The sequence below is a fragment of the Mustela putorius genome, unplaced genomic scaffold (genome assembly GCF_011764305.1).
Source record: "Mustela putorius furo isolate JIRA1106 unplaced genomic scaffold, ASM1176430v1.1 tig00003834_pilon_pilon_pilon, whole genome shotgun sequence".
Taxonomy (NCBI): Eukaryota; Metazoa; Chordata; class Mammalia; order Carnivora; family Mustelidae; genus Mustela; species Mustela putorius.
This window is the reverse complement of record NW_025421987.1, coordinates 9,276,725-9,289,591: the sequence shown is the minus strand read 5'-3', so window position 1 is coordinate 9,289,591 and position 12,867 is coordinate 9,276,725. Positions and strand designations below refer to the sequence as shown.

The 12,867-nt window shown below is 34.0% G+C and overlaps 1 protein-coding gene across 22 annotated transcripts in view; it reads right to left on the bottom strand.

Moving 5' to 3' along the window:
• Positions 1–12,867, bottom strand: part of ROBO2 (roundabout guidance receptor 2) — a 1,685,112-nt gene that overhangs the window by 95,310 nt on the left and 1,576,935 nt on the right. For all 22 annotated transcript variants that reach the window (XM_045088214.1, XM_045088211.1, XM_045088212.1 and 19 more), the window contains 3 exons: positions 9,451–9,622; positions 4,685–4,890; positions 101–182 (listed from right to left, as the gene is read on the bottom strand). In XM_045088214.1, coding sequence (XP_044944149.1) covers positions 101–182; positions 4,685–4,890; positions 9,451–9,622 — 460 coding nt within the window. The remainder of the gene's footprint in view (positions 1–100; positions 183–4,684; positions 4,891–9,450; positions 9,623–12,867) is intronic.

The window sequence follows — 12,867 nt, the reverse complement described above, 5'->3', positions numbered from 1 at the left end:
TGAGTTTAAAATTTTGATTATTTGATTGTTATTTGATGACGAACTAATTACTGAAATGGGCTCAAGATTTCTTCTGTTGAGATCATTCCCAAGGACTCACCTGTCACGTCCAGCACAGCACTCCACGAAGTCTCCCCACTTGAACTTGTAGCCACACAAGTGTAAGTACCAGTATCAGAAATCTAGTGTGCAACAAAGGGAGACAATTCAATTATTTTAATTAATTTGTAGAGTACTCAATCTCAAGGAGGTAATATTTCATTTCTTAAAATGTGATGTATCATTTGGCTGTCCAAATTGTTCATTAGTCAATCATACATGCATACAAAATATTAATCAACTCATATAATATTATTTATTCATAACAGGAATTGAATGATTTTTTTTTTTTTTTGTATTTCAACAACTAAATGTTATTTGTCTGGTAAACTCAATTTGTCTGTTCCTCTTCCCTCCAATGTAATACCTTTATCTTCGTATAACTCCAATTTACAATGGGGTTTCGCTGTGTCAGAGTCACATATGGACAACTCACGACAGAATTTTTCAGAATCCTATAAATATTCAGAGATCAGTAATGCAAAACTATCTTTTCCACCTTAATACATTATATTTCAATGGACAAAATGCACTCAGAGTCAATAAGGATTGTGATACCAGGTGGCTGACTTTTTTTTTTAAAGACATGGAGAAAAGTGAAGGAAAAAAAAACCAAACAGGTCGCTCCCTTCAAATAGACTGGTATTCACTTATATTTAGATTTTAGTAGTGTTACAGAGAATGAGATAAAATTATATCATAAACACACAAACCATGTCTAAGGAATCCCTGCAGTTTAGAGCCGAAAGGGACCAAGCAAATAATCTCATGCCCCACTCTTTAAAGCATATTTAAGAACTGCCATTCCATTGATCACTTAAAATGCTTTTATTATTAGCTGAAGAACAGGAAAGGATTTTTTTTAAGTAGTTGATAATATAATCAAAAGTTCTCTTTTATAACTGTACAAGGTATACATTTCTGTGATTATGCTTTGGCAAAAGGCACCAATCAATGAAAAAGTGTATATCAAAAATCCTTGTGGTTGAGTTCTGTGGGCCTAGAGTAGAAACAGATTGATTCACACTGGTTTAGAGATGAGCCTGGGAAGAGAAACTGATCACCAGTCTGAATAAGGCAAGTCACATGACGCAAAGTTAAAATTCTGTGAAGAACATGAGTCTAATTGTTGATGAAATATGAGGGTTCACGGAATATAGTCTCTTCTGGGTCCACAGAGTAAGTGTATTGATGACTCAACCTTCCGCAATGGATTCTCAGGTACATCGTTAGTGCATGGATGTTACTGCTGGGCCACCATTTTAATTGATTTTAAATGTCATTATGTATTTTAACTTGAGTTTCAAACTGCTCTGAGCATCGTTCTCTGCCATATTATCTTCATACAATTGTCTTCTATTATACAGCGGGATGATGGGGGATAGCCATTGTCAAAAGAGCCATTCTTTCGCACGTGGCTGTATGTGCATTATAGTCATTAGAAATCTCTCCATTTAAGAAGCATCACTCACAAACTAAATATAATGAGCCAAGGTTGGATTTTAATGCGATGTTCATTTGAATGCGGTCTGTGAAAGAGTAAAGAATTTGCATTTTATTATAGCTGTTGAACTAAAATGTAGCACTTGTTATTATGTGCAAATGCTTAAAGAAGGGTATGTAGGTAATGCTTCTTAACTGCATCTCCTTGTCATTGTGGAGAGACACAGTCTGACATTAGCGGTGGTAGGTAGGTTTTAATGAGTATTGGAATATTCTACTCCTCAAAAGATACAGATTCAGTTACCAATTAGCTGGACTAGGAGAACACAGTGTTCATCACATTATTTCTGCCCCCCCACCCCACATTAAGTACCAAAAAAAAAAAAAAGGAAAGAAATAGTGAGACACAAAGGAATATGACCTATAGAAACCCTCATTTGACTATACAAGTGAAGTAGTGTAAAAACACATTTTTATCTCACTTTAAAGACAGTCAGAAAAAGAACAACATTTTCATACTGGAGTTTATCAAAAGCCCTGTCAAAAGCCGAAATATCGTTGCTAAAACTCACTCTTCAATCACCATCATCATCACTACCTTTATTCTTATTCTTTTAACTTTAAATAATTTCTTTTCGGCTCATGAGTGCTTCATCTCTCTTCTTTCCTTTTCCTTTATCCTTAACCAAGTGCTTTAAAAAGAGATTAATGCATTGGCACACTCCATCACCTGCTTTTTTCCTTGCGTGGTTGGCTGCAGACAAGCCCCCAGGAACTTGCATCTCAGAGACACGACTCAGAAGCCTGACACAGGGCTCGAAGTTTGTTTGACATCATCAAGCACCCACCTTTAATTGCTTCTTTCAAACACTACTGGGGATCTTGACTATTCAAGCACACCTTTTAATTCAGTGGTACAGTGAAAATGCATTAACCTCCATGGCCCAAGTCTGTCTTTAGCCCAAAGAGAGAGGTGAAAGTGTTTACTCAAGGAGAGGTGGCATTAATTTTTTAATAACTCCCATTTGTTCAAAGAAGGTTAGCAATTAATTCAGAATCAGTAAAGAAATAGGCTAAAATCCGTATTAATTTATCTTTTAACTGAATTTGACAGCATTTTTTCCTAATTCAAGCAATAATTAATGCCTATGTCTCAAAATTAAAAAGAAAACATTAAATATTAATTTTATTAACAAATATACAAATTAACAAAGGTTTGCGTGCTTTGAGTGTGCATGGACATACGACAAGAAGAGTCCTTCATTTTTTGTAAATATCTGGGTGATACACTGATAAATACCAAGTAAACATATAATTAACTATAAATATATTTGTATTTTAAGAGAAGAAATAATCCATGTTGTAATCAATTGAAAATACATGTAGTGAAAAATATTTTAACTTCTTCCCTAGCTTCCAGATAGTAAAATTCAGCATTGTTTTTCTGGTTTTTTTGTTCTGTTGTTGTTGTTTGTTTGTTTTGTGTTGTTGCTGTTGTTGTTGTTTTAATCTTGGCTCCTATTTCTACCCAGATACCAGATTCTACTAATTGCTTTTCCACCAAATATTTTTTTATTTAATTTTTCTTCATGCACTATATTAGTTATCTTAATTCTGGCTCTCATTCCCAATCTTTTGACTATTCTAGCAAACTCTGCAGTGTCAGCATAGTGATTCCCACATGGAGGGGGTGCTCTGTATATTTTGTTGAATGAAAGTGAATATACTCATAGAGGGCAGGTGGTCCCTATCTGGTACTCGCACCTTGTGTAATCAATCCTTCCCCTCGAATGTGTGTGGGACCTGTTGACTTGCTTCTGGACCACAGAAGATGGCAAGGGTGACAGGATGTCACATTTGCGATTATGTAACATAAGGTCATAATACTTGTCTTGCCAGGAGACTCCCTTCCTCATTCACTTTGAGGAAGCAAGTAGTCAAAATGGGAATATCAATATGGCAAGGAATTAAAGGCAACCTCCGGTCCACAGCAAACGAGATTCTGAGGTAATCCGTATGATGGCCATTTGGAACTGATTGCTGCAGCAATCACGTTGCTTAGAAGCAAATTTATCCCCAATTTTCAGATGAGACCACAACTCGGATACCAGATTATCCCTTTGTGAGACCCAGAAGTGGAAGACCCAACTAAGTCACACCCACGCTCCTTACCCCACAGAAACAAATAAATGTATGTTGCTTTAAGCCTCTAAGTGTTTGCTGATATTGTTAAACAGTAGACAGGTAATGCAATATTCAGTAAGAGGCATTTGAGTTGCTTCTGGAGTAAGTTTAATCTGTTAAATCGGCAGGAATAGTCGCCATCTTCCAATAAAAGAACAGCAATGACTTGTCCTTGCCCACAGGCTTAAATCTAAACTCTACAGCAACTTAAACTAAAATGTAAGATTTTCCACCAACTAGCCAAATCTACCTTTTATGTACTCAATCTTATCTCTTCAGTTTTTCACATAATAGCTTGGCCAAGCCAAGTTGTCCACATTTCTTTCTTTCTTTCTTTCTTTCCTTCTTTCTTTCTTTCTTTCTTTCTTTTTTTTTTTGAAGATTTTATTTATTTATTTGACAGACAGAGATCACAAGTAGGCAGAGAGGCAGGCAGAGAGAGAGAGAAGGAAGCAGGCTCCCTGCTGAGCAGAGAGCCCGATGTGGGACTCGATCCCAGGACCCTGAGATCATGACCTGAGCCGAAGGCAGCAGCTTAATCCATTGAGCCACCCAGGTGCCCAAAAGTTGTCCACATTTCTTTACAAACTCCCTTTGTTCATGACAGTAAATCAGAAGGATCTGACACTTTCAAATTACTTTAAATATCCCATTACCATCATTAACTTCATGTGTTTAAGATTTTCAGCTTTATCAATTGGATACGTACAAGTTGGAATGAAAGAATTAAAAGTTTCTGTTATGATCTTATCATTAACATAAGGACTTTCCTTCTAATATCAGTTCATCAAATGATGAATTTGAAATAAGAAATAGGGAAATAAGAAATAACAGGGCCTATAATAAAAGGTACAGCAACTATGCTAGTATGGAAGATTTTAAGTTTACAAAGCCACTTCCCCCGAGGGCAATACTTACGTTGAAATGAAGACCCAAACACAAGTCAAGCATCACTTACCCGTAAATTCTTAATCTGCAGTGTTCCTTGTTCTTGTATAGTTGCTCTTGGATCTCTACCCAGAAAAGTAAATCCCTCCTTCAACCAGCTAATTATAGGAAGAGGATCCCCAGTAGCTTTACATTTCAGTAATGCTGTACCATCTACTGCTAGTGTTTGGTTGGCCGGGCCTTGTAGAATTATGGGTGGAGGTCTATCTGTCAAAACTAAAGGATAAGGATATTTTTAGTATATTTTAACTTCTCAGAATTTATATTATAGTATTAGATGCATATTACATATATATTATCTATAATTTATCCTGCATATTCTATGCCCATTATGTATCTATCATCTATACATACTATAATATATATACAGCATATTTACTGAGGACATACTATCGTTTATAACTTACTCTGAATTACCTACGGTAGATGACAATAAAATAAATTCTGACATTATAGTATTGTTGAAAGTATTTATCATATTAAAATAAAAATATGGAGAGTTCATAGCAGTTATTCACAAAATGTACATTTTATCTCTTACATGCATATTTAAGAAAGCCTATAGAATGTCATATGGGTAGAAACAATTTTCTTCTTTGTTTTCATTATAAATATACATATAATACATAATTTCACCCTTCAAAGCACCTTGCTCTCTCTATATATATATTTATACATGTACATATATATAGACTATGATATGTTGGTTGATATTAAATTACTAGATATAAACACTATTTCCAAGATTATGACACTGGGCCTTAGATTACAGTATTATGATCTGGGTGATAGGATTTATCTAGTCCTTAGAATGAAGCAGTAATCTAGTTATACTCTATTTATGGTATGACAAATTAGGGTTTTCATGTAAAATCAGTGTTTACATATATATCAATTCCTGTGTTCATCTGGGTAAAATTTCCACAATTCATGATTAAGTTAAAAAAATAAATTAAATAAATAAAACAAATAATTTAAGAAAGTGTTTTTGTAATTAAATTGTTTCATGGCAGTATCTTCAGTGTCTTTGGAAGTATTTCATAATGATTTAGGAAATATAGCAGCATGTTAGTATTAGTTAAATGGATGATGGAAAGAGTCAATTGGATGCAAACTTTCATCCAGAAGTCATTAGAAGAACACTTCATAACAAAACTGACACGTCCAGGTCCAAGGAAGGCTTTGTTAAGAGAAAGTTCTAAAAAAAGTTGCATGGATTTTGGTTAATTACTCAAAATATTTATGCATATTTATATTATGTTTATTATATAATTACCAAAATAAGTATACCACATATAAACATAAAACTTTCACAGAAAGGAAAAACAGTTGTGGATTTTAATGATTATTAAGCAACAATGAGGAGAAAGTATCTATAAAGTTTTTTTGTGTGTGTGTTACAATGTACCTTATCAAAATGTCATTTTGCTCATTAATACTCTAATCTCCTTTGTCCACCAGATTATCTATTTCCCAATCTATATGCAGCATCTTTATTATTAGGATTTGTGGTTTTGGGGGAAAAACATTAAATTAAATAGCCCCTTTACAGCCTACCACGAGAAAGCCAACCAATTTTAATTTAAAATAGGAGTTATGAAATAGATCTACTGCATGTGCATGTCAAGATGCAGTGAACTTCTAATCAACCTAAACTACTACATCAAAATATATATTAAAATGTGTATGTGTGTCTATGCACACATATAAAAACCTTATAAAAACTAAAAAAATGAAATTTTGTTTGTGTATTATTTATAAAAATTAGAACTATATCTTTCATGATTTTCTTGATCAAATTCTTCATTTTAGAAGTAAATAAAATAATCTTCAGATAATGTGAAAATACAATGTTATATTAATTCTGACCCATACTACACAATCGATATCCAACCTGAATATTCGTGGAATTCATTTTCTTTATGGGTCAAAATTGAAGGGGTATATCACAAAACATGAATAATTCTAAATTCAATGAGAAAAATGGGTCTACATTACTAGAATAGAATCTATTTGTTCAATTTTAAATATTCTTACTGCTTTTTTTCAAATTAAATATCTCTACAGAATTCAGGTAACTTCTCATAACCTGTTTTTATTTTTATATCCCTGAAATCATTAGATATTGTCAAGGACATCTAATTACTTTCTTTCTTTTTTATTGCTCAAATGAGTAGCTCAATGTCTTTTTAATGAATTTGATCAATAAAGTAATTGAAAATCTCCTCGCCAGAAGGAATTTTCAGTTTCAAAGATGTTATGGGTGAAAGATGACCGCAGGTTTCCATGACACTGAGGTTAAAGGTTAAATGAACATTTAGGGTTTCCAGTGATCTGTGAACAATTCCCTGGTTTTCTCTAACTATGCATTATAAATCCTCAATAAACCATTTATATAAGATCATGGTGTGACATTTGTTGTCAATATAATATATAAATAATTTCTTCTCTCTAGTCCTTTTAGATGCTATTGGTTGCACTCAGATTTCTCATTATAATTTCCTAATTTTCTGAAAGAAAAAGAGCAGAAGGAAAGAAGAAATAAACAGTGCCAACGAATTAATGAGAAGGTCTTCTGAAAGGATATTTTGAAATTCAAGTATATTGAAGCATCTTCAATCTATAATCAGTAAAATTATCACTCAACAGAACATTTCATCACCATTAGCAATCTCATCTTATATGAACACTTGAGTTAAAAATACCTCCAAGAAAGGAGTCTAAGTGCAAAAATGTAGCAACAGAAACACTGCTCTACGTGTTTTGCTTGTTTCTCTGAATATGACATACATTTTTTATTCTACAGTGGAATTTCAACTGGCCCTAAATTGCCCTGGGTCACACCCTCCAAAAAATGTTGCAAATGAAAATGATAGCTTACATACCATTAAATTGTTAACCAATCTGAAAACTCAACAAAACTATGAATAGAAGCTAAAGTCATAAGTCAATGTACCAAGTTAGTATTTAGAAAGAGTTATTTGTAATAAATAATGTGTGTGTGTGGGGGGGTTAGGTCTTGAAGTTAGAGTTCTTTCCTGTCAAAATCAATAACTCTATAACCTTCATTCAATATTTTTGCAAAAGGATCTTGACTTTGTGATTGCTTACTTAAGTAAAAATCAATGTAGGAATTAATATTCAAGCCAGTTGTAGCAAACCGTTCCGTCCTCTCACTTATCAGGTTTAAACTTGTTTTTACTCTTTTAATTTTGACCTTAGAAACAAAGCTGGAATAACTACTGTTTTGTGAGATTATGTCATCAACCAACACAAGTTCTCAAAACAAAAGTTTTCCTTTCATTGCATCAGAAATAACCCTGCGAATCTGTCATATATTCTGGCTCTTCTAATTCATCAATTTCATTTCTTATAAATATGGTTTGCCTTTTCCCATAACAATTTATTTATTTAGAAATATTTTAGAGTCTGTCTTTCGTAAAATAATATAAGCAACTAGGTTACAATAGAGGTTTTCATTATTAAACATAGACTGTTTTATTCTCCTATACAGAAAATAACTTAGGCTCTGGCCAGAATATCTTCTTTTCCCAGTGTATATATATCTGGACATTTTTGCTAAGTGTAGAAAGCATAAGGACTTAAGAAAGATGAATAATTATCTTCTATTTCTTTTAAAAAATACATAGATATGAAGGATCAAAGATATTGCCCATCTAAAGAAAGAATTTCTTAGCACTGTTACCCTTGAACCTGACTTCTTTCAGTTCCATGGCAGTAAAATTTCTGCAACATCAGCAGGTATGGCCATTAACGACTCAATGTTCCTACAGTCAATGTTTGTCTGTTCCATTTATTCCTATTCTTGACATGGTGCTGAATCAGGCAACACCACGGACAGACATTAAAAAATATTTCCTTTGTATTAATTTTAAATAACCATTTAATCCATATGTAAATTTGAATAGCATAAAAGTGCACCATATTTCTTGAGCAGAGAAGGAAAAGAATCAGAGAGGTCACAAAACAGAGTTCTTAGATCTCAGAAACCAGCATCAAGGGAAAACAAAAGCCCCACAAACCTCACAAACATAAGAGAACAAGAGAGAATTTTTAGTTTAAGACATCAAACAACACGGATAAAATTGTGCTCGGAAACTCACAAAATATCTCAAGTTTCCTATCTACCAAGGGCGACAAATAAGCTCTTGGGGAAATAAAAACAGATTATGGAGATCTTTACATTCTTTTCAACAATCACTATAAATGTAGGTGTCTCAGCTATGATTTATAGTACATAATGTGCAAATAAAAATCCCCCAACAATTTTAGCATCCATCAGTAGTTTGGAAGCTATTTAATTTAATTTAGCGAATGAATAATTAAAAAGTCATAGGATGTCATAATGTGATTAGCTAACTAAGAACTCATCTCTGTTTCCCCTAATATTAAAGATGATATCTTTTCCTTCTTTAATGAAATAAAATTATTAATATCCATTAGAAGCAATCATGTCAGCATAAAACTAAAAAATATACAGATGACATATCTATACACTGGGAATGTGAGGTCATTTCTTTAAAATAAAGAATCTCTGTATTTTTTAAAATAAAATAGACAGTCTTTGATATTTTTCTTTGGAACAGTACCTGTAGAATTAGAAACTATTAACAATGTTATTTTTACCTAGATTCAAACTTAGAAGATAAGCATTCATTTACACATTTAGCAACTCAGAAAATTTCACTTGGTTAATATGGATCTTGAAATAAAAATTATTATTTTCCAAAGACAAATCTAATAATAATACCGCACCATCAGTAACTTCCAGTTGAGCTTTCGCTAAAATGCTTCCTGCCACAGTTAGGGCCTGGCAGATATAGTAACCCGCATCTGAGCGCTGAATGTTGGTAATTGTGAGGTCTCCAGTTGGCGAAACAGAGCATCTACTGTTGGGTTGCTGGGGTTGATTTGGAAAAAGCAAGTTCTGTGAAAGAAACACAATCTCATCAATATCTTTCCCACATAGAAGGAAAAATACATTAACAATAGCTATTATAATTACTGTGATATGGTAGGAAAAAGAAAATACCTATTTCTAAAAATATGGTCTTGAAATGATTAAATGCCACATAGTGAATTTCACTGGGAAACTTTCTCCAAATCATGGAAAAATAATATGCCTTAAGAAGTCAGCCTGTCTTCTGAAGTCTGAAGGAATAGTCATCTAAAAACCATGGATCTTGGGGCACCAGGGTGGCTCCGTCAGTTAAGTTTCTGCCTTCTGCCCAGGTCATGATCTTGGGGTCTTTGGATCAAGCCATGCGCAGGGCTCCCTGCTTATCGGGGAGTCTGCTAATCTGTCTCCCTTTGAACCTCCCCCTCTTGTGTGTGCACACACATACTCTCTCTCTCTCAAATAAGTAAACTCTTGTAAAAAAATAAGAAAAAATAAAAATAAAAAAATAAAACCCCTGGATCTTTACCTTAAGCCTTTACTTTCTCCCTGACTTACTGCCAGTTACTTAATATCTTTGAAACATGATTTCCTCATCTGTAAAATGGGCCTGACAATGCTCATGTGACTCACCAAACACTGTGATAACGGGGACTGTAACATTAACTATGCTCGTGTTTTATAAACTGCACATCACTAAGAAATGCAAAATAGAGTTTCCACTAATCATTCTGAATACTTGATGTAATTATCTGAATTTCTTATTAATTTCTTAATAATTTCGTAATTATCTGAATTTCTTAGTGTGTGGCTGGGACTGACAGAAAGAGACAGTCAAATCTACTCCTGCTACAAAATTTCTGCAGATTGTAATAGCTTTGAAAGGAGCTAGGTAGAAATATTACCATCTATGCAAGATGAAGCAAATCATTGAAAATAAAGAGAAGATGCCAAATGTTTCTGAGGTGTGCATGTGCCCTTAAAGAATTTCACAATATGACTTTCTTTTCTATGAAAAATTACTTTACAATACACCTCACATTAAATACAAGCAGCCCAAACGTAAAATTTCGAAAGTTCCTGTATGAGAGCAGTAATGTTAACTTGGGTGACCTATGTTGCTTTACTGTTGTTCAATTAAGAAAAACATCTGGGTATAACAAATCATATTGAGGTATGTTTCCAAGTTGGATTATAAATAAGAACATATCAATTTTTATGTTGTATTTACTTACAAAAAAGAACATTATAACCCTCTGGGATCTGTTCCTCAACATAGTAATTAATTTTTCAGGTTTGTAATTAAACAGTTTCAATACGTTACAATCAGGAGGTAATAACATTCAATTAAAGGCATAAGACACATTTTCACCTTAAAATGTTTTTACCCTTGAAGTAATACCAATGGAAGAGGATAAAATAGGGTATTAACACTTTTCAATTACGCTAAATGACTTTAATCCTGCGAATGATGTCCTACTTTAATTAGAAGCTCTTCTCTTTATTGCAACATGATGGATGTCCACTTTATTAGATTTGAGTGTGACACTATAAGCCCACTTTACATAAACATTACCGTGTTATTAAGCCCTTTCTAAAAGAAGTGATGTTTGCAAGCATGTCAGGAATATAATTTCAAAATGCTATTGCCTCCTATAAAACTTGTATTACTATATAAGGCTAGACATTTTCATGCATAGGAAACAATATGAGAACAAGCTAATTCTCGTGTGGAATCCAAATATATTACTGAAATAAACCATCTAAAAGAGAAGGGTCTAAATTTTAAAGCCACTTGAAAATGATACAATAACTCAAAGTATGCACTTTCCTACAATTAGCCATTAGAATACTCATTTACATAGCACTAATACATCAGATGGACTTAATTCTCTCTGGGATCTCTTCCTCTACAATGTAATATCAGTCCACCTTCTAAATGATTCGTTGACATGGAAAATGGCATATGATTGAGGTTAACCCATCATCTTTATTCGCGGCTTGTGTGACACAGGCACAAGAAAATGGATTACAAGCAAAACCCAGGAATTCTATAGAGCTCTTCTCGCCTTCAAGTGCCTAGGTGTCCTATTAGTGCTAATTGGCATTATCAGCACATATTGAGGAATATGGACCATTAAGTCCAGGCTCTTAACTCTCTCTACTGATGGAGAGTCATAGATCACTGTAAAAATTGGATACTGGAGACAGTAAGACCGATTTATTTTTCCTAATATTCTAATTCATAATTTGAAACTTTACAATTTCCTCAGGCAATTCTCTTTTGTTCTTATTCACAGTCTCTCTCTGTCTCCCTCTCTCTCTCTGCCCCCCTCTCTCCGATGCAAGTGAGATACATGAAGGAAAGAAAACCAGACCTAAGATTATAATCAAATCAAATTACCTAACTAGAATTTTCTCCAGAGACTGATAACTCTGGAATTACCTGCCACTTTATCAAAACAAAACAAACAAACAAAAAAAACAGAAAAAGAAGTTCTTTAATGCCAATTTGATTATCTTCAAAAACCATTAAAGCAGAATGTAGCATATGTAAATACCATGTTTATGGGGCCACAGGTCCAATACACGTTATCCAATATCTTATGTCAACCCAGAGCTATTTTAGGGCATGTGATTTACACATGATACAGCTGTATTGATATAGTAATGAGATGGGATGATGGAATTTCACTCAATACATGGATTTATTTATTTATTTATTTATTATTTTCAATACACAGATTTAAAGTGTAAATTTGCAACAATCCAATTGCTTCAGATATTATATTTATAAAATTGATAAAAAGTAATATATTCAAATCATTACATTTCCTATCAGTGGCTTGCAGGCGTGACTTTGATGGATCCCAAAGCAGCCAGGGTGGGTGGAGGGAAAGAGCTGCGGGCAAGAGAAAAAGTCCTTTCGAGCTACCGGAGCTCGCCAGCATTCACCCATCCCAGCCTTCTCAGGTGCTGTGTGGGTCTTGGGGCAGAGGTGACCAGAGTGGTGTTGAATCTCTCCTTGGTGCTGGGCATTACTGTCTGGGCAGCGGGAGACCTCAGGTCCTGGCAGCCTGGGCCTGAATGATAGTATGAAGATGAGGACAAAGGGGGAACTTCCTGATGCCTTTCTTTCTTTCTTTCTTTCTTTCTTTCTTTCTTTCTTTCTTTTTATTTTTTTTAAGATTCTGTTTATTTGAGGGAGAGAGAAAGCACAAGCAGGGGGAACAGCAGAGAGAGCAGGAGAAGCAGACTCCCAGCTGAGCAGGGAG